This window comes from Notechis scutatus, chromosome 3, assembly GCF_049901735.1.
Source record: "Notechis scutatus isolate UNSWTSFEM ecotype Mainland chromosome 3, rNotScu1.2, whole genome shotgun sequence".
Classification (NCBI taxonomy): Eukaryota; Metazoa; Chordata; class Lepidosauria; order Squamata; family Elapidae; genus Notechis; species Notechis scutatus.
In genome coordinates, this window is record NC_142011.1 from 174,849,099 (window position 1) to 174,875,761 (window position 26,663).

The window sequence follows — 26,663 nt, forward strand, 5'->3', positions numbered from 1 at the left end:
GGAGTTCTGTAGCTGATTGTTCCTTCTTGCAAAAGTATGCAAATACAAACCAGTAATTATTGATGTTTGTTATGCTTTAAGGTTATTACAAAATAGTACTGAAATCACTAATGAGTTATAAGTTTGCAATTAAAATGAAAAATACACTATCATATTAAAATAAAACAAATTATCAATAACTTATTGTGTTATTAATTTTTCTTAAGATTGTTTATCTCTTAAAATAAAATGTTTAACTGGATATTTTATTACTTCAAAGAGCCTCTTTCCCAAGTCAGGTGATTGAAAATTCTGATTTAAAAATACACAGAACCAAACAAATTATCCAGTTCATATTGCATAGCTAAGTTGTGCTTTGAAATAGAATTAAAAATAGTTACTTGTTCTCACCTAGTTCAAGAATCATGGATGCAATATCTTCACCAGTGGCATACATTTCTATCAGAACTGATGTTCACAGTAGAGAATCTATTAGCATTTGCCTGGAACATGCAACTTGAATAGACATACCTAAAGGACTTGCAAACCTACTTTAACATTCCAGTTCCTAAAAAGAAGAAAGGCCTATCTAAGTTGTTTGGAGGTAACCAGCCCTCAGATATGCCATGGCTGTATGCATTAAGCTTTTCTGGTTGATTATCAGTGGCAGATCTTATTAGGAAAAAGAAGGCACAGTTGTTTCAAAAGGCCCCATACTTAATACCGGTATGTACAAATAAATAATGATCTCAAGTTACTGCAAGGGCCTCTCTATTTCAGAAGTGACTTCTTGTGAAGGCTTCTCAACTGATGTAGTTATTGCTTCTATTGTAAGGGGGCCAGGAAAGGTTTGTGCTGTGTAATGCATTGTTGTTGTTAGATTGACATTGTTACCATGGTCACCTTGAGAGCTAAAAGTGGGGCAGGATCTAGTCCTTGCATAGTTTTGCTGACCAACTTTGTTACACACCACTTCGCTCACAGTGCTGACAGAAGCATCTTCCCACATCTGCCTTTGCTGCTTCTTTTCTTTATACTTAATGGTGTACCAAGCGAGGAAAATGAATAGGAAGCCAACAAATTTGAGACCGGCTGCTAGACCAAAGTACACAAAACGAAATGACGTCACATCATATTCCCAACAGGAGCCTTGCACACCACATTCCTGTTGCCACAGCATGCAGGTAGTATCAATGACGGCACCAAAATAAATTGGGGTAGGAATGTATGCTGCAATAAATAGGAAAAGTGAAGTCAATCAAGTCCTATATCAAAACAGTTATTGGGAAATTTCTTGAGAAAGTACGCAGTAAAGCTAAACCTATATTTCTATTTTTAAGCAGTTTTGGCTAGGATATACATCACATTACATACCAATAGAATGAAAGAAAATTCTTTCATTGATGCTTATAAATGACTTGGTTTAGAAGCGTTAATTTTACCGTTGCTGTAACCTCATTGCGGCAGGCACAACAGCTCTGCTTAGACTGCGCTCCCTTATTTGGGCAGGCTGTCTGACAGGCTTTTCGTTCCGGGAGCCTTCCGATTTCACTCTGAGCGGTCTCTCCGTCAGCTGTTCGTTGCGAACAAACTGCTCGGCATTAAAGTCAAATAAAGGTGCCTTCTGTGCTCGGACTGCTTTGCACTCCCTTATATGGGCAGGCTGCTCAGCCGGCAAAAGGTGCCTCTTCAATGCCCCCAAAACCCTTTTCCAGGTTTTTGGGAGAGATCTCTGCAAACTCCGGACTGTGGAAGTCTATTTGCTTGAAAAAGCCGATGGAATAGAGGCTTGTGATCGTAGTAAGCACCGAGGCTTTTGAAAAGCCTAAGGTGCTATTAGTCCCTTAAGGACTGTTGTGTGGTTAGTCCAAAATAACAAATCTAAATTAAAAATACTAAATCTAAATTTAAAACACCCCTCTATGGATAAAGTATAGAAGACCAAGATTATAAACGTCTATCTCTGCCGAGACTGAATAGAAGAACTGGAGACGGTGGCCCGGAAGGGGTGTGTCTTCAGTTTTTCTATTCAGTCTATAGCCAAATAGAGCTGAATACATCCCATGCATGGATCCTGTCGAAACCATTCTGGAGAATACTTAAATTTTAACTCTTTCCAATAGTACATTTTTATTTATTTTGAATTATACCCAATGGAACGCTAGATATGTCTCATATCGATTGATGGCAGACAATTGTAAGAATTCTGTGAACTAATTAAGAAAAGAGCAGAGCCATGATACTTGTGCGCAGATCAACTGTTTGGAGACTCATTGAGTCATGCAGCAGAGCAATGGAGCCAGCAAAGCTAGCTGATAATATTTATCACCACACCATTACACATACCCCATATAAATCTCAATCCAATAATATCACTCTTAAAATATTAGAATTTCAAATGTTAAATTTTAATAATATATTGTAAGTCAACTTTAATAAAATTATTCAAGTTTGGGAGAATAAATATCAAGGTAAATTGGTTAGTCATGTTCCATACATCCAGAATAAGACCCTACTTCAAGTTACTTGAAGTTTATTCCAAACAACAGTTACCAAATAACCTCAGCCCTTAGTAGCTGTGCTTGATTTCATAGTAAGTACTATAGCTAGTATTCTCACCAACCTTGTGCCTGACCCTGTCCCTGTTTCTTTTGCAGAACCATATATTGAATTTTAGCTAACCATAGTATTTGGTGTTATAAACAAAAACTGTAGAAGTGCAAGGTTGTGTGCGTGAATTTAAAAAATTCTGAGAATCAAAATAAAAGAGGGCTCCAATAAAATGCCTTTTAATTAAGACCCCGTCAAAAGTGTCAGATCATATGCTGGGAAAGTTTTTTTTTTTTAAAGTGCTATTTTCAGCTGCCTTGTTGATTCCTCTACCAATTCACATAATACTTCAAGACGGTCAATGTAACCAACTGAGGCACTATATCTACCTCTGCACTTACCAAGAGTTCTTAATAAAACAAATTGCATGCCAAGGGCAAAAGGCCTCTCACCATTTTCCACAGACCTAAAAAAAGATACAATATATTTTAAAGTCTTGAATGGAGAAAATGGTAGGAATGACTACTTAACTGTTACTTGACAAAACTCTTCTCCTTAGCCAATCCCAGGAGAGTGACCCAATGCTAGTGACCAACCATGTAGGAGCCAGGTGTTTAGTGGAATCAAAATCAGAAGTTCAGAGAAATAAAAACTTCTTCCAGGAAGCAAAGTGAGAAATTTTCGTTACATTTCTGATGACAAGTAGATTCAATCAAATCTAGATTGACAAGTAGATTTATTTTCAAAGTAAATTGTCGTCCCATTCTCCTCAGCATCCTGCAACCTACCCAATAACAAATACCCTCTCAGACACAATTACCCTCTCTGAATTCTACAATTCTAAAACATGTTGATTCATACATTAATTATGTATCATCAATTCAACAAAATGAAAAGATTAAGTGAAATCAAACTTTGTAAATCCATCTATCTCTAGAAGTAACCTAATTCATCATCAGAAAAGTAAAGGTGAATAATGTTTTGTTGAAGATGGCAGAGAAACTCAATTATAATAAAGCATGCTATCCTAGTAGACAAGAAATGATCCAGGCAACTTCTCACCTAAGAGTAACTATGATTGCTGATGGTTGGGCACATGCTGTGATAAGCGTTACTATGAAGAGAAAAATGAGGAAAGGGATGAGTGTGTTGCAGGTTCTATCACACTTTCCTGATACAGCATAGCCATTCTCATTGAGATATGTTTTGACGATCACCACTCTTAGCTGGCTACGCTGTCCAACTGTGGGTGGTGTGATAACTTGTCGGCTTTGGACACAGGCACAATCTGTGTAATTTCTTATCTGTAAAAGATTTAAAACGTGTAAAACAATCATGATTTCTTATTTGTATTTTTATCAAGAATGCTTGCATCTGGTACATATGCTTCATCTTAGTTATGACTCTAAGTAAAGCACGACACATCCAGGACAGTTACAGCAAGATAAGAAATGCTCTTCATTTGAAGGCAAAATATTTTATAGAGAAAAAAAAATGTAACAGTATTTTAAAATATCGGAATTAAATAAGTGTTTTTTCTATCAGGGCAACCTGGTCTACCCATATATGGGACAAAGCATACTGCTAGAATTAGATTTATTTCTTCGTCGGTAAATATAAATTTAACATCTGAAATGAATGTTTTAAAAGGAAGATTTAAGAAAGCCCTTCCTGTTCTAAAGTTATAGTGTTGTTGTTTTTGTAAATAGCAAGCTAAATATTTCTTAATTAATTAAATGCAAAAAATTTTAAAATGTTAATTACTTAATCTTGAGGAAGTTCACAAAAACAAGGAAAATGCTTACATGAAAGGAGAATACAGTATCAAAATTCTATGTCTAACAGTCCTAGATTGGCTTTAGGCTAAGGCTGAACAGATAAAACCAAGGGCATCAAAGGTTAGGGGGCACTAACACTCCTTCTCCTTCTGAATCATTATAAAAATACAAATCTTTGCATTAGTGAGGAAGTGGCATTGCCTAGAGGTGGCATCATCTGTTCATGTGGCCTAGAGGTCCCAGCCCACACAGTGAAATGCTTAGACAAATAATTAGGCTTTAAATGATTATAAAGCGCAAGGAGGAACAGGGCACGAACAAACATAAAGATCTACAGATTGGGCAACTCCCCAGATGATTTGTGCTCCTTTTACTTCATACAGGATAGGGATCCTCCTAACTATAGATTAAAGAGTACAGAAAACTTGATGAAATATTTCCATTCCTTCTGATGGAAAAATTGTTGGTTTTAATAATTTTAATAATTTAATTAAAATCTTCTGATTCTAGCAGATAATCTGCTGAACATGCTGATCATAGCTGATCATTTATTAAATTTATTCGCTACCCATCTTGTTTTGAAGTGACTCTGGGCAACTTATAGCATTAAAACTATAAGATAAATATTTATAAAATGATAAAAATGGAATTACAATCAAAAATGAAATTAGTTAAGATATGGGGAGCAGGATTTTGGATGGAATTATCTCTTAATTCATCAACCACTTCTAGTGAGATGCTCACCTGTTGTGGTCCCAAGCCATCTGGCAGAGCCAGGTCTTCAGGCCCTTCTGGAAGATCAGAAAGAGGGAGACTATCTCACCTCATAGGGTAAGATGTTGCAAAGGACAAAAGCCATGGTAGAGAAGGCCTTCTACTGGACCTTGCCAACTGAAATTCCTTGATTGACAGGGCCCGCAGCATGCCTGCTCTGCCAGTGCAGTATTGAAATTACCATTTCATCGAACTATGCAAAAATAATCTCCACAAAGTTATCTTTATCGCACCTGAGGAGAAGACAAGGAGAACCTAGAATTCTGCAAGCCTTTCTAATTTTGAGGAAGGGAGTTTTACATGCTGAGAAGTTTAAACTTAGACTACATAATCCATGGGAAGGTGGCAAGTTCAGGGCATATACGGATTTTTGTGGAATTTGCAAGGGACTAATCAATAGGGGATGACTATTGAATGACTATGACATTCAGGCCCTATAGCCACAACGTCTTTGTCCTATAACTGAACTCAATAGTCACCTTCTTGTAGTCTGGGCATGTACTCACAGCCAATGAAATTATAATGCATTTCATAAAGTCAGTTAAAGTTATATGTGCCTTGGGTTTTTGCCTTACCAGGAAACTAAGATTGGTGAATGTGTATAGTGCTCACATTTATATCCTGAGATCTAAGTCTCACACCAAAAGACAGTAGATGATGATCTAACAGTAGAAGTAGCTGCCTAAAAACTCTTACACACGCCTCTGTCAGAAACAGATAAATAAATAAATAAAAACATCAACAGTTGCAAATCATTATGACACTTACTTTGGCTATCCCACATATATGAATGCTTCATAATGTTTGATGCCTAAGATTTTTTATATGGCATTTTACTACGAAAACAGCTTTGTGATACTGATAATAGTAGTTATCTTTGGTGCATATATTGCTTTTCTAACAGCAACAAAATTCTGTTTAATTGCTTGTAGACATACTCACCCCTGTGCTGTAATTTCCACTGCTAATGCAACCAGCAAGACAAGGGTTAAAATATGTGATCCCATCTGATCCACACACAGGTTTATATTCATGGATTTTGCAGCCACAATTAACATTACAGCTTCCAGTCAGATTCCTATGTGCCATGGTAAGAGTAGGTCTAAAAAAAAAGATGGGGGTATGGTTTATAATATTTATTCATTGCAGAAGATAAATTGATGCCAACAGATACAATTTCTAAGAATTATATTTTCCAATATCATATACTTATAAAGATACAAATCAAGCTATGCTTTTTAGGCAGACAGATCCACAAGTGATGTGATGCTAGAGAAACACCAGCGGTTTTTTTGCACTAAGTCCCCAAACCATCATTTCTGCAGCTCCTAGAATTCTATCTAACCACATTATAAATTTTAGTTTTCTAACATTGTAAAAGTAGGAAATACATAAAAACTATAATCTTAGCCTAGATAGATTAAGCAATCCTTTTAAAAGAAATCAGTCTGGTAGAGTGGTGAAGGCATTGGCCTAGAAGCCAGAGACTGTGAGTTCTAATTCTGTCTTAGGCATAAAAACTGGTTGGTGACTTTGGGAAAGTCATCTTCTTTAACCCCCACTCACCTCAATTGTTTTTGTGGAAAAATAGATTATTAATATATTTGTCATACTGAGTTGTATATGAAAAGGGGTATAGGATAAAAGCCTTTAAAAGTGTGTGGGGAAGGGGGAGCATCTCTTTAAAAAAAAATTCTGGCTCCTTCTATCATCCTAATCACTTGGACACTTTGTTTTATCCATTATAGTCCTTTCCCCAACCATTAAATTCAGTCGTGGTCACCATGATTTCACAGCCCTTCACTAAATATACAGAGAGACAAATGTAAACTAGACATTTTGTCTGCTGTTTATTGGAAGATCTCTATCATGCTTTTTACATTTTGATTTTATACATTCTATGAAGACTGATATTTTATTCAAAAAAATATAATGGATTATCTTAAATCTACAACTTGATGGCTCCATTATTCTGAATTATAATTTCCATCATCCCCAGCTGGCAAAATCCCAACACAATTGAATAAATTATTTGGGTAAGGTTGCCAGTATGTCAAACTTTTCTAAACCCATTGCATGTTTCAGAATACCTGAGATTTTTTAAATTATTTTTTAAATTATTTTTTAATTATTTTTGTTTAATTAGCTGAAAAACGAATATTTCCAGCTAAATGACACCAAATGTCATTACAAAAGGATCATTACAAAAACTCCCACCAAGGACAGAAAAAACAGACTAGAATTCCATACCTTATTCTATGGATGTTTGAATTTTTAAAAAAGCATTTTACAATTATTTTGATATGAACCCCAGATAATTTATATTGTATTAAATTTGGTATATTACTTCTATTAAATAATTGATAGCACTGAACATGGTATTCTTTTAAAGATTCAGTGAGTTGGCAGTAGAAGCCATGGTCTTATGTAGTTCCTTTTCTTCAGGGGCAGTTCCAGTCAGTGTTGTGGTGGGGGTGAGAGAGAGAGAAGAGAGGTTCCTAGCCCTAAACCTATTTTTCAGAATTTATTTATTTATTTGATTTGTCAATCGCTTACAAGATAATAGGTATAAGTATATACATAGTTATGAATACATGAAATGGGTACATATAAGAAAAATAAAAGAAACAATAGGACAGGGACGGTAGGCACGTTGGTGCGCTTATGCATGCCCCCTACAGACCTCTTAGGAAAGGGGTGAGGTCAATAGTAGACAGTCTAAGGTTGAAGTTTTTGGGGTTTGGGGAAGCAAACCATTATTGGCAACCAAGGAACAACGATCCTAAATAGTTATATGCTAACTTGGTAGGTAACAGGAGTAAACAATAAAAGATATTGATCGATAGGTCAATATATGGTAAAAAAGATGAATTAACAAATTTAAAAAGAAAGAACATAAAAGAAAGGATTTCGTTGAACTAAATAAAGATGGTTTGAGCTTGTTGAATGGAGTATAATACTCCCAAATTCTTACACAGAATTTAAAGTATGGATTTAATTATGAATGATTATATTAAAATTTACATCAAGGCATGAATTAGTGTCATGAATGCATGTAAAAGTAGGAATTGATAAAAATTGTTTGTTCTGCTCCAACAAATGGTGACAATAAAAGAACCAGAGATGAATTTAGGGAGGATGGGATATGATCCAGGAGAAAATATTATTCTATTAGGTGATATAAAGGATGGGTAGGAACAAGATGAATAGAGAAAAAACATGATTCAAAGCCTCAAGAATGGATGAGGATGGCAACTGTTTTGTTGACTGATTAGAAAAGAATTGCTCAGTTTCAAATATATGGTTGAAGCATTACTTTATTTATACATAGACAGAAAAAGAATGGACTCTAAAAGCATTATTGATTGACTATGAAAGACTGAAATTATCTTCCTAAAGACAAAATAAATAATCAACACAGAACTGAGAAACATGTAAAATTTGAAACGAATTTTTAGAAATAGATGATTCTTATAGCTACAGTTTGTATATGCTCTCTTATTTTGCCTAAGTAAATGAATGACAGCAATGAACTAATTGTGACTCATTTTCAGCGGGTAAACTGGTTAGTGTCAAAGCTCTTTTCTCTTTCTTGACCTGAATAAAGTTGTGCTTTGGTCATGCATCCAAACATCTACATTCACTTAGATATATTGGCTAAATGAGCTCATAAATTTATATTCTGAAAATATATTTCCTCATCACCAATTTAAAGTTCTTGAGCCAATGGTCATTACCATAATTCGCAGTATTAAGTATATATTATGAAAATAAATATTGATGTTGTATAAGAATGTAATAGCATGTGTGTGTAACAGAGGTGGGGGAGGGAGGGAAGGAGGGAGGGAGAAAAAAAGAGAGATTGATTGATTTTGGATTCATTCAACCAAATGTCTAGATCTGTTCTAAAAATACTCAGATTGGACAGAAAATAGAATACTGAAAGCACTAAATATCCTTCAAAATCCATGTCTTTATGTTTTCCAAGGTCAAGCTTTACAGATTCAAAAAGATTCAGCTGTGAAGGGTAGCAAGGAAATAGGGAAATGTTCTAATATCATATTTCTTCTATTAAAATTAGCTTATCTCACATTCAAAAGAGTATAACTTAAAAAATACTATGATCTCCAAAACAATATCCCATGAATGATGAAAATGATCCTTAGTACCCTTTCTTCAAATAAATAACTTAGAAGTGGCATATGTGTATCTAAAACATGGTATATTTTCAAATTAGGTTCTTTACATTTTGCATATAATACTTACCAGATATTGTTTATTTGAACACAGCCAGTGAATTGTTACTTCTTGTGGAGTATTTCAATCCATGATTATACAATATATTTCTTTTTTACTTACTTATTAAGGAACTTTTAAATTATTTAATGTTCTTATGAAAAAGATACTGCCTTTTATTCAGCACAAAAAGGCTGGCTTCGATGCAAAGCATAAATTATTTAGAAAGCTCAAAATATATTTACCCTGTGGTATATGGTATATTTATACCTCCTAGATTAATACTTTCACATCCAACTATGAAGAGTGTTGAAAAACATAACAGAGATACTCCACTGCAAATCATTGCTAGTTTTGCAGATTCTCTTGCACCAAGTTTCAGCTTTTTTATAATGTAACCTCCTAAGACAATACCAACACCAGCACTTGGAACAATAATCACACCTGGTTAAAGAAAAAGAAAAAGGGGAAAGTTAAAACATTTGTTGTGTTAAAATGTATAGTATGGAAATACCTTTTCTATAAGAGAAATATGCCAACTCTCTACATTTTTTATATTAAAATATTTATAATCCTACCCTGGAGAACAATTGAAACTCCCAAGCTATCTTATGAAATAGATAAATGTCATTGGTTTGGTTAGCAAGGAGTTATTTAGTGCTAAATAATTAGAAAATAAATAAACACAACTGTCATGGAATGAGTTAAGAAGCAGCTAATAACGTGAACATAATTTCTTTAAAAAAATCACAATACAACAAAAATGAAGAGGTTAAAAAATTGTAGCAATGTTAATTTAGAATAGAAATAGAAAAAAAAAATCAGCGATAAAGAGTTGCACTGAAATTACACATTAGGATTAAGATTAAGATTAAAAGGCCAGAGAAAGTACAATGCCATTGCTTATTACTGGAAACGTACTAAGACCATTTCATATTCAATAGTCCACTACTGAAAAGAATCCCTTTAGCTTAACTTAGTTGGCAATGGCACTCATATGAAGATAGGTATTTTATGAATTCAAAATTGAACAGGTATTCCTCAATTTACAACCAGGCACATTTGTGACTATTTGAAGTTACGACAGAAGCGAAAAAAGAGACTTATGTCCCAGATTCAAAGTTTTTGAGTTAGACTCTTCCACAGTCGTGTGACCGAACTTTGGGCGCTCAACATGGCCATATTTATGGCCATTTGCAGTATCCCACAATCACATGACATTTTATGGTTTAAGATTTACTGCTGTTTTTTGGCAAAAATCACATCCACAGCAAACCACTGGTTCTCTTAATGAGAGAATCATCACAACATATGACCGTCATGGTATGCTCCATTATGGTCATATGTCAAGGACTATTTGTATGTGTTTGACCTCATTATCTAATTTTTATTAAGCAAGAGATACAATGATGATTGATCAGTGTTAATTATGGAGTTTATAAACTGTAATCTGTATGAATCTTTCTTGTTTACTTATGTAAATCAAATTAGCTGGCTATTAAAAATAGTTCAGCAAGTTCACTGGTTATACTTGGAACACTTTGATAATGATATACTTAACTGCTTAACTGTTTAGCTTAATGTTGTTCTGCTCCAATACATGTACACATTTTAAGTTTTGTGGTTTTGTAAGCTTCTTGGTTGAAAATAGGACAAGCATAAAGCGCATGATTTGCTACTACATTATAAAAAATATTCAAAACCTTCAACTGAAGGACTACATCAAGCTAAATAGTATGGACAGCATCAGTTGCAACTGTACCAGATATTGGATTAGCTGTTGCTAAAATAGATTTCTGGTCTCAGCCAGTTTGGTAACACTTATTTATTTTGTGTACTGTCATAATCATCACGGACACCTGGCAATTGCAAGAATAAAAAGATCCTAAAGTATAATCAAAATATTATTAAATATATATGAAATATTCAAAGTAAGAAATTTAAAAAAAACGGAGCAATAAAAATGTTATAATTGTGTAAAGGGATCATTCATACATGTACATTGCAGTGATAAATAAAATCCATGCAGCACTGCAAAGAGAATGATAAAAAAATAACGTTTAACTCTTAGTTTTATAAGAGTGAACATTTAAAAATGCTAGGAGTGCCAGAAATCTTTTTCCCTGCTACTGTTGAATCTCATCCGTTAAAGCACAGATCATTAGCAATATCAGCTATTTGTAAATATGTAAGAACAAATCTCAGGCAATCACCAAATTTTGCAAAAATGATGCCATTTGCCATTTTAATTTGTTAGTATTAATAGTGCAGGTTGATCAAAAAGGCTGTTTGGTGGAAAACCAAACATCATAGTGCCACAAGTCCTATGTTACTAACGATAAGTGTGAGGCAGAGAATCTGTACACTTAAAACAATTAAGAACAGAATCCTGATTATTTTCCATTAACTTTCTTTTTTTGAGCTGAGGAAAATAATCCTTAAAAGATTTATTTACAGCAATATCTTACCAGTGTAGATGCTGGCATTGGAAGCTGGGATGCCAAACTGTGACTCAATGAACTTGGGAATAAAGGTAATAAAAGCAGTAACAATGGCACATTCAGCTGTGTATGACAAACTCACAAAAAGGAATGTCATGTTGCTTAAGATCCTGAAAGCTGCTCTTGGAAGTTCTATAAAAAAGACAAAAAGCAATAAAAGAAGGACAGGTAAATGTTGTCCAGAAAGGATGGGAGGCGAAGAACAATCAAGGTATCACTTGACTGTAAATAGTTGCCTTCTCAAGCCACAAAGAAGTTCTTCCCAAGAATTCCACTGGATACAAAAAACAACTGCCCTCTAGTGTGTTTTCTCAAAGCATTTTGTGAGATAGCATGTATTCCATATTCAGAAAGTTCCAGGTTCAATTATTAGCTTCCCTACTGAGAAAGATCAGGTAGCAGATAATGGCAAATATCACTGATAAAGTTGCTACAAGAAAAGATTAGTAATTGAGGCAATTCTGGACTCAGCCAAAGGCTAAAATCCTTCCTGTGCCCTAGTAGTGTACATACAACCAGATGATTGGGGGGAAAGAGACTTTGGCATAAAGATTTCTTATCACTACCCTTGCCCAACTTCCCTTTCCTTGTAGTCCCTTCCTTTACTCAAATAACAATCATATACAATAGCTATGGAGGGGAGGGACTCCTTGAAAAAAATGTATAAATTGGTGATTGCTTTGACATTCCTTCTTGTAGCAAAGCAAAATGCAACTTTCAATACCACGTTCAATAAATATTAAAAAACTTTTTTGCTTTCATAGTTCACGATAGAGAAATACCAAATGTCATTGAACCAAAGTCTTCTACTTTAAGTGCTACTTCTAAATAAAGAAATATATTTTTGTATCAGTTTTCAACAACTAAATAACAATTCTAAGAATTTAAGTTTCATCTTAATCTGATTTTTTTCAAACAGGAATTTTTTACCTTTAAGATTCTTTCCAAAGCCCATTGATGTAGGAATTTCCGGGTCTAGCTCATTTTTGCGATTCACTTTTTCTTTCACAATATCATCATCAGCTGAAACATCATCAGAGTGCATCTTTTTTTTCTTTTTCTTGTGTCGAGGTGGGAGTTTTTTGGGAAAAGCAAACATTGGAAGTATAACAAGAAGCATCACACTAGCACAAATGAGGAATCCACTCCACCTAAAATCAAAAGGTAAGAAATAACATTTACAAATAGGGTTATATTTATTACATCAAACAGTACAAGAATAGATATCACTGCCTATAAGCATACATATATGAGCCTTGATGGCACAGTGGTTAAAATGTACTACTGCAGGCTACTTCTGCTGACTGCCAACTGCCAGAAGTTCGGCAGTTTGATTCTGACTGGCTCAAGGTTGATTCAGCCTTCCATACTTCCAAGGTTGGTAAAATGAGGATCCAGATTGTTGGGGACAGTATGCTGACTCTGTAAACCGCTTAGAAAGGGCTGTAAAGCACTGTGAAGCTGTATATAAGTCTAAATGTTCTTGCTATATACACACAAAACACAAACCCTCTAGAACAGGAAGCAGAAATGTATACTTGGTGTTATTGTTTGTCCCATAAAACAATTACCATATAAGTGATTTGAATTCAAAGTTACAAGGGATATTCTATTCTATTCTATTCTATTCTATTCTATTCTATTCTATTCTATTCTATTCTATTCTATTCTATTCTAATCTAATCTAATCTAATCTAATTCTATTCTTCTTCCTATACTGTTGACAAGCTGTGCCAGAAACTTGCACACACAAGTAGAAACATGCCAGGTGGAAAAGTAAGACATCAGCTCCATTATTATTATTACTTTTTTTTTTTTAGAGAGTAACTTTGTTAGTTTAAATATTCCTAAAATATAGAAATAGAATTATAAGTAAATGTTTGTAAAGTTAGCAGCATTTGAACAATCTATACATCTGTCTTTCGCTACAGCTATTCAAAACACAGCATACAGGATCAAAGAATACATGACCAGATGTTAAATATTACTGATCAAATAATGATCAAATGTTAAACATTATTATTTTCCACATAAAATCCCCATGATTGCAGCTTACCAGTTACCAATGAACCGTGGGTCACTTTGGTCAATCTGAACAGTACTTGTAGGATGCACATAAAACCCAATAAGAACTCCTCCTAATAAATATCCTGCTGCAGGACCAAGAGCTCCCATTACATACATGATAGCTGTAAAAGAGAAAAGAAAATCCAAAACAAATCAAACAATATGTTAAAGTAATTTAACCATTTTCAAGAATAAAAGGGCAGGAGACAAAGCATTTTCCTGGGCTTTTGTATATCCACCACAGCTACTTGTTCTTTTTTCTGCAATTTCTGTCTTTTCCCTATATTCTCTGTGCATCTTTCTTAAATGCAGCTCAACTAAATGAAAAAACAACAATTAAACACATACGAGAATAAAAACTGTACAGTGGAACATTTAAGATTCAAGTATATTCTAGTTCTGTTTTGCTTTGTACATTGATAGGAGAATATAGCATTCAAGAGTACAATTAGATTGGAAAATGTCAACTGAAATTAAAAATAGGTCAATTTTTATATATGTAAACTTTTATTCATTCACTAGCAAACGTGCAGGAAAAATTTCTTGAGCACTATGGTCATGGAAAATAAAATAAGCATTCAACTTTGAAACTCAAACTGATAGATTACATTTATTTATTATTAGTGATATTTTGTCTTGCAAAACATTTTAACGTTTTGAAAAGCAAATTTACCTTTTCAAAAATTCTCAATAGCGCTGGTCTTTAAATACAGATTATTTTCTCCATTTACTCTGAATTTCATTATAAATTTTACTGAGCACTGAATATTTAATATTGGGTATACTTGCTATTAAGATACGTTTTATTAATGAATTCTGTTGATGGGATGGAATGATTATCAAGTAGCATAATTAACATGGCCTTAATAAAGAAGTAAAGGAGTATATGTTTGACTGAGTATGTTGTAAATACCAATCTCTTACATTACATTCTTCATCTTATACTTCCTTCTAGTATCAAGAGAACATGACAAGAATTTGCATAATTTACAGATTTCAAGTTAACCAGATTTCAAGCATCATAATTTCAGAAATAAAGAATACCTTGGCTACAGGAATATTATTATTCATATTTATAATCAATTAAATCCAGGAGTAATTAGCACATTTTAATTAACATAGGAATTGTGATTGAATAAGATACAAATTATTTGGAATAGGAATCAAATTCAAATAAAATTGCAAATTTAAATAGCCATTGATGAAGTAATTATTTATCTACAATCGATATATAAATGTATAATCTGTCTGTTAGGATGTGATTGTATGTTAGATTTTAATTGTGTTTTTTATATGGATTAAGAAATGCAATTAAAATCTCAACACAGAATAACAATCCAGTCTTACGCAGGCTTTTGAGGAAATGGCATAAAGGTGAAAAGAATGATAATTTTCAGCCAAAATTATGAGATAGATTATATAACTTAAAAGACATGAAAACTAACAGAATTGAGGAAAATAATTAATACAATTACCATATATATTTTCCAGACAATTAATGCAATTAAAAATTCATGGACCAAAAACAAGTTTTAAAATATTTTACATCAGGATTCAGACATAAGTCACTTAAATAGTATATATAGCTCTACTTTATATTGGTCACACATAATACTACAATGTGCAGCAGCTGTTAGTCAAACAGACATTATGTAAGTTTTATAGTAAGGAGAAATATTGTATAGTACAGATAATAACAGATGCTGTCTCCATTGCTTTCTGGATGAAAATTATTGGTAGGTACATTCTAAATGTTCTTTAAAAATGTCCTACTGGCAATAGCAGCATCTACCACTTCCCATTAAATGAGAGTGAGAACAACATTCAACTTTTAGTGTACCAATAAAGATTCCAAGGAGATCACATATATCTGTGTCCAGATTTACTGAATCTTTTTTTTAATCACCTATTTGTTGCTACTAATAAAGAAGTGTTTTTAGGCAAAAAGAAAAAAAAGATTTGTATTATAGAAGGGGACAAAATGAGGGAGTTGGAAGATTTCTGTAAGGAGTGGAATTCAAATGTAGAATATCAGGAGTGAAAACAGCATTTACTGTGCAAGGAGATACAGTATTTCTACTTGCTATAATATATTTAGCTTTTAGTAACCAGGAAGCTGGACCACAACATAAACTCACATTGATCAATACAGATGTAACCTTTTATTATTAGTACTATTATTATCAGGCATAGGCCACTGCTAGCTGAAAGTTAAAAGTCTACCCTAATGCTATTATTTGATGGTTGATTAATATCCTTTTTGAATATTATCTTAAATCTTCTGATGTTTTAAATTTGGATCTTATAAATCAATATCTCTTACTGGGTGCCAGGAAGACTATTTTTAAAACTTGAAGGCTTACATTAGTATAAATGAAACATGCTTCCAACGGATTACAGAACTTTAAAGCAATAACAAAAATTGTAAACTCTATTTTTTGTTATTAAAACTCACCAATACCTTCTGGTGAAATGTTAATTTTTGTCTAAAATTACACTGGAAAGGATAAGGACAGAAATATTTTCATCTTACAAATATTTTCTTACAACCAAAGAAATAGAACCCAATTGGCTATTGTCACTGGACTATTTGTCACCTTCCAGGTAAACTTTTCTTTTAGAAGAGAAGATCAAGGTCAGTAGAACTCTAGAGAGAAATGCATTTGAGCATATTTGCTCTGCAACTCTAGAGAAAAAAATGTTTTGTTTTTTTAAATTTTCAGCCCTCATATCATCTTTAGCTAGCAGCTCAAAGGTTTCATTATAAAATCATGTTCTAAACAAGGATTACAGGACATCTTGGTACCAGAAAAAAAGGTTCTGTAGATGAAGCATCTAAATTACCAAAAGGTTGAAGTCTAGATCTTGCTCTCAATTACTGTATAGCTGCTCTAAGCCGAAGACCATTTACTTTAGCCAACCATGTTTTCCCTGCATTCTGCATGTTTCGCATAGTACAATAGAACATTCTTGCTGACTAGATTTGATATTATGATATCTAAGATTCTGGAAGACAGGTGTAACAGCTTTATTCAGAAAATTCAATCAGATGGATTTCTCATGTTTTGCTGTTCTAACTATCAGTCATAGACTTTTCTAATAATGCTCCTGAATCCTGATGGCTAAATATTGAATCAACAAGCTGGTAAGAAGCTTCTCTCCTGAAACAAAGAGGAAAGTTGCCAAAGTCTGTACATATCAATTGCTATACCAAAGATTCATCTTATTATTAGATTTATAGGCGAGTCACTTTGACTAGTGTGTAGGGCACTGGAGTAGGAGTTGGCAAGCCTGAGTTCTAATATTGTTTTAGACACAGAGGCTGAGTGACCTTGAAACAGTCACTCTCTTTCAGCCCTCATTACAATATAAATGACAAATGTGATAGTCTGAATATACGTGTGCAACAGAGGTATAGAGGTATCTCATAGAGGAGCGTTGAGGCCATGTAAGCACACAAAGTCATAGCAAGGAGATGGGCAACCATATTAATTATGAATGAATGAACTTCCCTTCCTTCAGTAAACACCAACTGAAATTGGTTCTTGAGACAGAAGAACCACTGCTCAAAACCTTTAAACCGATTCAGAAGCACTAAAATGGATGCACCACCACAGAATTAAAATGAAAGTTAAAAGTTAAAAATTACAAGTTTTAAAAGATGGGGGTATGCCATTAAGCCACCTTCCCCCCCCCCAAAAGGTTGTGTGACACTGTTTGATCCCCATGCCAATTGCCAGAGCCAGGTCTTGGCACCTTTCTGAAAGGAAAAAAACATGGGGGCGCCCTTCACCTCTGGGGACAAGATGTTCCATAGAGTGCGAGTAGCAGTACAAAAAGCTTTATTCCTGGACCCTGCCAGTTGAAATTTCGAATGGGACAGGTCAATGAAATAGGAATGCGACAGTCCCTCACGTAATCTGGCCCGATACCACGAAGAACCTTAAAGGTAATAACACCTCAAATTGGATCCAGTAAGAAACTGGCACCCAATGCAGCTCATGCAGCAGAGTTGTTACATGCACAAATACACATGCACAAACATACACAAATACACGATATGAGTATCACAGCCCATGCCGCAGTATGATTGTTAATTCAATTTTCTTGTCTAAAGTTGAAAAATGACAATCTCAGAAAAAACACCAAAAGTCTCTTGGCATCTTACAAACAAATTCACTGTGGCGTCAGCTATTCTGGCCCACAGCTATTCTTTCAGTTTTTGAAAAGACTGACTTTACTGTCTGTTTATCTTCTTCAAGCTAAATATTTATACTGTCTGTTATCCTCTTCAACTTAAACTACTGTCTGGTTTATCTTCTTCAAACTAAATGTTAGAAAGACAGCATTATTGCTACATAAAAATGATAACTCACATTAAGTGAAACAAAAGCTTAACAACCAAAATCAGTTTATGATTCTAAACTTCTAATACGTCCTATTGCAGTCTGGGATCACAGACTGTATCAACATGAAAAAATAAGCATAGTTAATTCTGATTTTACTTTGATTACTTTATCTACATAAAAACTGATAATTTAACCTACATAAAAACTATAAACTCTAATGTCCTCCCTTGCTGCACTTCTTAGGGGTGTTCCTGGCTTTTGGCCAAGCCTTTGGCAAGGATGACTTAAAATTCCCTTTGGATTGTATGGGTCTGTTCATTTTCATTTCTGTATGGCTTTGTCATCTTTGCTATATTTTCCTACTTTATTTTCACTGATCGTAATAATGATTCTCCCTCCTCTTTTAATCTATGAATCACGCAGACTTGTTCACAGAATAGTTGTGCAGAATATAAGTTATAACCAACCAACAAACAATCCCTCTTGCAAAGATCCATAATCACCCAAAACTGAAAGTCATTTTTGCAGTATTTATGTTAATTTGTTCTCCCAAAGCAGGCAGAGTACATGTGGATTAGCAGAACAGTTATCCAAAGGTTGAACTCTTTTTAGTTTAGGAGGTTGAATTTTATATAGCTAGCCTTTTAACTGTAGTTATTAATCTCTGTGTACTATGTGGAAGATTAGTAAAAAAAAGTCCAGAAAAAACATGTTTGTGCGTGTATGTATCTGTACCAGTGATGGTATTCAACAGGTTCTGACCAGTTCTGGAGAACCGGTAGCGGAAATTTTGAGTAGTTTGGAGAACCGGCAAATACCACCTCTGACTGGCCCCGCCCCACCTATTCTCTGCCTCCTGATTGGCTAGGTCTTCTTTTGTTGCCCTGCACAGGAGAACGGAGCTGGAAAGCAGGTTAGTGGGGTGGGGAAGAAATGGAGATTTCACAATATCCTTCCCCTGCCATGCCCACCATTCCACACCCACCACGCCACACCCGCAGAACCATTCTTATCTGAATAAGAAACTACTGGGGGTTTTAAAGGTATGCTATCTCTATAGTGCTGCAGCTGAGATGTCAATCTCAAGACCCACAGGCCAGATCCAGCCGGCGGGGTGTTTAAATCTGGCCTGCAGGGCCCGCTTGGAAATACCAAAGGTCTGGCCCATGAAGCCTCTGGAAGGCCTCCTGCAGTACTCTGCCAGCCAAAACAGGGCATGGAGACCGTCCCGTCTCCCCCCCCACCGGCCGGCCCACGGAGAAGAACTACATGCTGATCCGGCCCTCGAAGAAATCCAGCTTGACACCCCTTTGCTACAGTATATATCAAACTAAAAGAACCTGGCAGATATTCCTTCTTCATGAATTTGTTCTTTCAGGCCCCCCAGCATTTTCTTCAGCCTGGTTTATGAGTCCAAAACATGCAGGTAATTCTCAACTTACCAAAATTGAGCTCAAAATTTCTGTTGCTTAAGTGAGACATTTGTTAAGTGAGTTTTGCTCCATTTTACGACCTTTCTTGCCACAATTGTTAATCTCTGCAGCTGTTTTAAGTTAGTAACACAATTAAGAGAATCTGGCTTCCCCACTGACTTTGTTGGTTAATTCCAAATTCAGATGCTTGGTAACTGACTCACATGTTTGATGGTTGAAGTCTCTCGGGATCATGTGAACATTTAAGTAAGTGCATTCTAGGAAAAATGTGTCAGGTCACTAGATATATCAACAGTTAGAATGGTACGGGAACTACAGATTTGACAAGAGGAAAAAAGGAGGAAACATAGGTGGCTTTTTCCCCCATCATTTGTATAAAATTTGTATAAAAACAAACGTTTTCATTTGTCCCCTTAAGAAAAAAAAGTGTTCAAAACTTTTTTTAAAAATTAACCTTTTACAATTTTTTAAAGGAAAGTTCAGGGTAAGTGGTAGAGATTATCATATGAACTCAAGCATTCCATTCTGCAGATCTTTATGTAACTAAAGCTAAGATCATTATGGTCTGTAGCATTTTCTAATGTAACCAAGAGTAGATATCAACAATTATTGCGGAATGTGGTTTTACCATCTGTTTTGAAAAGTTAACACTAAACTCTTTTTCCAAGTAAGAGAAATCAGGTAGCTATTTCTAGTTGACCCTGGGGGAAAATAGAGAACATGACAAGAATTTTTTAAGTGACTTTTAGATATATAAAGAACTAAAAAAAATTGAAAACATTTGACTGTACTAAATATTGTTACTCCTGGTTTGATTAATCCAGTGTGACAATACAGTAATACAATAAATGTCTGATCAAATGAAATATCTAACCAAGAATTACAAAGATTCTGGTCATGCATTTCATGAAAGAGATTATGAAGCTCAGAAAAAATTATAATGCTTTATTTATTGCCATGCGTACATTAATACCTTTCAGATCTAATTAACTGAATGATTATCAATGTGAAATGTAAGTAATTTTATTAAACAATCCACTGAATTGTTTTCCATGCTTCTATAGTTTTATATTTGATGAATACATTTTGTTCTTAAAACTAGTCATTTTTTAAAATTTACTTTATATTTCAGGGGGGAAAAAGCAAAACAGATTTTGGAAGTTAAGCAGTTAGTTAACCAGTTGCTCATTAAAAGTACATCAGAATATCCTTATAGAGCTAAAGAGCAGTTTGGGGTCAAATGGTGGTTTAAACATTAGTTTGTGCTTAATTTTCAATGGAGACTTGGCATTCTGTAAAAACAGAATAATTAGATTTGTAAGTTTTAGTTCATCTGAAATTCCTTTTATTAATATCACTATAGCAATACAATGCATCTGGGATAGACAGAAAGAGCTTTACCAATAGCATTTTTAACTATCTTGAATATTCCTGGCTTCAAGGATCAAAATTCTACTCAAACAGGACTTTTATTAGGAACTATTTAAAAGATTTGAAACTTCCCAGCAATCTTCGCACTGTATTTTAAAACTCAGAATCTAAAACTGTACATAATCCATGAACGTTATGCAACTTACACTGTAAATTATGTGTCAACAATAAATTATATTATCACTCTCAAATTTTTAACCAGTTACCATAATATCTGTTATTGCTGGTTCTCCTATTGAAGTTTTATGATTGTGTGTATATGGTTTAAAATACATGATAAAATTGTTTAAATATAAACTGCTTTAAACATTTAATGAAAAAATATATAATATATATAAATTTATTTTATATTACACACACATATGTGTATGTGTGAGGTGTGTGTGTAGAAACAGAAAGAGAGAGAGGAGTGGGAGGGAGAGATCATAAATATAATCCATTGGAAAGGAAACAATTTTATATTCCATTTCCCTCATGAAAAAGATAAGTACCACTTCAATTGTTTCCATAGGTATTTCAACATGGAAGAAAATACAGGATATAAGAGATAATGGGACAAAGTTTTTAGAAGATTAAGTAACAGCTATTGAAGTCTTTATTCTGGCAAATATTAGCTACTATGTCTGTCTATCTATCTAAACATTCAAATACATTTAAAGCTGCTGCATTGGTTTGGGAGCTTTAAAGTGGAAGTTGGACTCCTTTCAAAATAATCATACAAAAATCTGGACAAACATCAACCTTACCTAGATAGAGTGATGAGTTTTCTTTCTTGACATTATCATCCAAGTAGGTTGGTCCTAGAGTGTAGATAGGTGTAGAGCCCATTCCAATGAGAATTTGGGCACAAATAAACAAAGCTACATAGAGTGAGTGGCCATTTCCACGTGAATTCTTCATACAGCCTGATGATTCCAGGTGGCCTTTCATTGAAATATTTCCAGTCAAACACAAGCCATCATTAGAAACAGAGGAGTTTAATTCTTGGATTTGATATGGTGCAGAGATGAAATGAGGTAAAGAAAATACGGCAGCCCCAAGAGCAATAAATAACCCACCAATAGCAAGCCACAGAGGCCTTCGCCCTTGCCCACCAAAATAACTGATGAAGACCACTACTAAAAGGCTGCCAATATCGAAGCAGCTGACCAATAGCCCAGATTCAGAGCTTTTCAGGCTATATCTTCTCTCAATGGTAGTGATAACACTGCTCAGGTAACCAGAGACCATTAGCGACTGAATGAAAGTCAGGAAACACATACATATCAAAAAGAATCTAGAGTCTCTCAATACTATAGCAAGGTATTTTCTACCAGGGATTACTAGCAGCGTGGAAGCTGGTGACATGCCATTACTTAATCTAGTGGAGTTGTTGCAATCACTTCTTTCAATGAAATTCCCCATTCTTGAAAAGCTGGAAGCTGTAAAAGACAACACTGCCTTGGAGGAAGTAGCGGTAGCATTACTGTGATGTGCTGATATATCAGGGTCAAGGCCACACCTCTGATCAGAGTCCCCCTGCAAACTCTGTAAGAAGTTCTTTTTGGCTGCGATGAGAGCACTTTGTGTGATATTAATCTGCGGAACAGATCCATTCAGAACTGGCAAACTTTTGGACCGAGAATTCTTATCTTGTTTTTCTGGTCGCTCCTCTCCAAGAGAGTTTGGATGCTGGTGCTTTATTATTCCTGATAAAAGCATACTGAGAGCAAGCTTGGTTTGGGCTGAATTACCAATTCCCTGTTATATGCATGACCTTGTTCAAATGTATGCTTTTTTCAGCCCAAGAACAATCATCCTCTATGGCTTTCCAGATCTCTCCAAGCCACTCTGGAAAAAAGAGACCCTACAATTCACGCTGTTACATGAACACATGAGAGCACATGTCCAGCAGATTTTATTATAGTTCCATACTTCTTAACACTGCTCTCCTCTGCCAGCAGCTGACCTTTAAACAAAGTGAACTGGACCACTCCCCCTCAGCAGACTAATTCCCCCATGGCTCCTAATGATGCCCTGCCATTCTAGATGAGGGTCCTTGACTGCCTGCATCATTGGCAATAAGACTGTAGATTCTGAAGATGTACTATTCCTGTTTCCGCGTTAAAGTCTTCAGATGACATGTCTATCAATGCAGAGGGAGCGGGAGAGAAATCATGCACAGAAGGTCAGCATGCTGCTTTTGTCTTCTCACGTAGCAGTTCCCAGCTGCTGCTCCCTGAGGCTAGAAAAGAACAGACTATAATCAGGCTCTCACCTCAGAATAGAAACACAGGACGGCTGGAATCCCTGATCTCCATTAAAATCCCTATCCTAATTGTTTAAGCCTAGCTTAAGTCTAGATCAATTTTAATATTCTGAAAAGCATGTCATTTATATACATTCATGTATAATCTGTCCTGTCACATAAAAAGTAGAGACACATTTGAGGATAATACTAGGTAAAGCTTTTTTTTTTCATTTTTCCCAATTTTTATAACATCTACCATGCATACAAACATCAAGCAATAAATACCTTCTATTGAGTTCTATTACTTCCAGAGCAAAACTTGGCATATGAATTGAATGAATTATTTTTAACAGCTAAATTTAAAAGACAGAATAAATATTCAATTATAAATATTAATTCAACAGATTCTCTGAACACATCACAATTTCTTCCCGATACAAAAGTCTGGAGTTTTAGGAAACTCCCCAAAACAGGGAACAAAATTATACTGAAAACAAAGAGCTTCTGAACTGCATGCAAAACAAAGAAGTACAGTTTTAAACATGTGTTTTAAACGCTTAGACTGAGTACATTTACCTCCAGCACAATGGAATACAGAACAGAAGAAACTGCCTAAGAAAATGAGCCTAAAAAAAAAGGACTACCAGATCTGAGCTGCAAAAAGCCAGACAATCACAAGAAGACAGCATCATATTTTCTGGTTTGTTTGGGTTGGTTGGAGTTTTTTGGGGGGGTGGGGGGAGAGGGGATAGCCGAGACCCAACAGCCCTATTGGTGTGCATTTGCTGAGCTGTGTATGAAGACACTGTCTAGCCCTGGAATTTAAAAAAAAAAAACACCCCATCTTGGGAAACCCAGTGAAAGCGAAGGAAATCCGTTAACCCGACCGCTACCACCTGCCTGCAAGCAGCCGGAATAACGCCGCTCCCCATACAGAAGAAGCGTCTCTCTGCCATAAGGAGAACTGCTTACACACCCGCAGCGCGCACACATCTTATCCTCTGGGCGCTTCGACTTCCCGACCAATCCCAAGCCCGCTTACTCTGAAGTAAGTCCCACGGACTTCATTGGCAGTGAAGGGAGCCTACGGCCATAACCTTAAATACACTCCAGATGACCTCTACTTCCATAAGCCTCCGCCATCCTCTCCCCATCAGCTCCAGGGTTTCCTCTGCCTCGAATTGCAGTCTCTTTAAAATCTAAAGGCTCGCGCGCGGGGACGCGGGTGGGGGGTGGGGGGGTGGGGAAACCGCTCATGTAACGACCGTCAGAGGCAAGAAACTGCCTCAATTTTCCCTTTGTTCTCCTGCCTTGTCCGTTGGACTCGCTCCGAGGCAGCCCGAAGTCCAAAACTTTAAGCATTTCTGAGGAAGGCAGAGCTGGAGGTTGAGGCGACCCACAAAGGGACTGGGGAGGCGGGAGAAGGCAGGAAAAAAGAAGGTATATAATAATACAGAGAAGAGCAATAAAAATAATAATAAAGGATCGTCGTAATGCAAAGTATGCCAGCGGGCAGCTTTCGGTGCTGAAGAGGAATTTGCGTGTTACTCACTGAGCTCGGTTGCACGTCTCGCAGAGAAGCGGGGCGGGAGGCGAGCGGGGGGGGGGGCGAAACGGCCGCACTGGCGGCTCCGGCTGGGTGGTTCGCAGATGCAGATAACGATCTCGACGTCACACACACACACACAAACCCCACGGCCCGGCCACTGAATGTGGAGCTCCCACCATTCCAAAAGCCAGGCCGTGCGCAGGCGCACTTGCCTCTATCTCGGAGTGGTCCACCTGCTCCTGTCCTTCTCTGAAAGAAGGACGCTCGAGAGCTCCCGCGGAGACGGTTGAAAGAGCGGAATCCCGAGCTTAAGCCGTTGCGCGCACGGACGGACTCGTGTCTCTCCCTCCTCGTGGCTCCGGGTTTTACCGTGGCCGCGACCTCTCCTTGACACTTGAATTTCCCAAGACACCGTTTAGGGAACAGCCTGAGCTTTTCCGGTGGGGTCAGGTTACCAGGATTCGGAAGACAGCAATTCAAATCCAGTAGATCTGAGGATTCAAATCCAGTAGATCTAAGGGTACCACGTTAGTGTGGGATCACTGGAGCGATTTTTAAAACAAAATTAAATAAAACAAGCATTAATCTTAAAAAAAAATTAAATAAATGAAAGTGCAAACGATTAAGATGGGGGGGATATTTATAGTTAAAATAGTTCCTGGTTTACCAGCGAATTCACTACTATAATATAAATAATACAATACGTTATTGTAAGATATTGCAGAATCTCTGCCATAGTTACAAACATTGCTGCTCTTTTGATTAATAGAAACTATAGGTAGTCCTTGATTTGCAACCAGAATTGAGCTCAAAATTTCTGTTGCTAACTGGACATTTGTTAAGTGAATTTTATGACCTTTCTTGTCACAGGTGTTAGGTGACTCACTGCATTTTAGTAAAACAATTATTACGTGAATCTGGCTTCTGCTTCTCAGAAGTGGATAACATGATCCCAGGAGACTGCAACTGTCATAAATATAAACCAGTTACCAAGCATCTGAATTTTGATCAAGTGACCATTCACCTATTACATTAGCATCTTTAACATTTAAACATGTTGTCACAAATCTATTAATATACATTAATACGTTATCTCAAAGAAGGTGCTAAATAATCACATGTCCATATATGACAGGTCATTGACCCCTCAATTTTCTTACACCTCCAACAGGAAATCTGGTGTCCAGTCTTTCGATACATTTTTAGGGAATCTAATCCACTCTAAATACAATTTTTGAAGAATCAATCTTAATCTCAAATCTTTAGATACCATTTTAAAAGACATGAAGCCATTGATGTATCTTTTTGGGAAATTCCTGTTATTTAGTCCATGTCTGAAATATCCCAGAAACATTCACTCTAAAAATATTTGTGTGTTTTTGATAGAGGATTGTTACAGGTTTTATTTGTCATGGATTCCATCAAATAAGAAAATAACTTAGTTGCCTTTGAGGCAGCAAAAGCATCTGATCCATATTTATCCATTAGAACATGCTTACACTGAAGATACCTACACTGTTACAAATTTAATTTCAAATCAGGAAAAATCCTTAAAATAGTCATTACATAGTAACTGATTTAAAGTCTTAATTCCAGTATCAGACCAATCTTTCCAATAAAATTATTTATAGCTAATCCTATGTTAATGAAGATAATTGGGAATATAATTTCCATCACTAAAGAACATGGTTATAAAGCTCCATGTCACATGACTGTGTCACTTAGTGACTACAGTACCAGCACTTCTTGTTGCCATTGTTAAGTAAATCACCATGGACCATGTCAT

The 26,663-nt window shown here is 35.6% G+C and overlaps 1 protein-coding gene across 3 annotated transcripts; it reads right to left on the bottom strand.

The window, feature by feature from the left end:
• Positions 1-154: 154 nt before the first annotated feature.
• SLCO5A1 (solute carrier organic anion transporter family member 5A1) lies at positions 155-25,255 on the bottom strand. Of its 3 annotated transcripts, none has more exons than XM_087961828.1 (10): positions 24,881-25,255; positions 21,845-23,322; positions 13,875-14,007; positions 12,749-12,969; positions 11,786-11,950; positions 9,563-9,761; positions 6,024-6,183; positions 3,592-3,833; positions 2,931-2,995; positions 155-1,209 (listed from the first exon to the last, which is right to left on the bottom strand). In XM_087961828.1, the coding sequence occupies exons 2-10, from the start codon at positions 22,797-22,799 to the stop codon at positions 734-736; spliced, it is 2,616 nt and encodes an 871-aa protein (XP_087817954.1). In that variant the 5' UTR covers positions 22,800-23,322; positions 24,881-25,255; the 3' UTR covers positions 155-733. The 3 variants fall into 3 exon arrangements, with proteins under 3 accessions (XP_087817954.1, XP_087817955.1, XP_087817956.1); XM_087961829.1 differs by lacking the exon at positions 24,881-25,255 and adding an exon at positions 24,229-24,314; XM_087961830.1 differs by lacking the exon at positions 2,931-2,995 and having other exon boundaries at positions 1,049-1,209.
• Between the last annotated feature and the right edge of the window lie 1,408 nt (positions 25,256-26,663).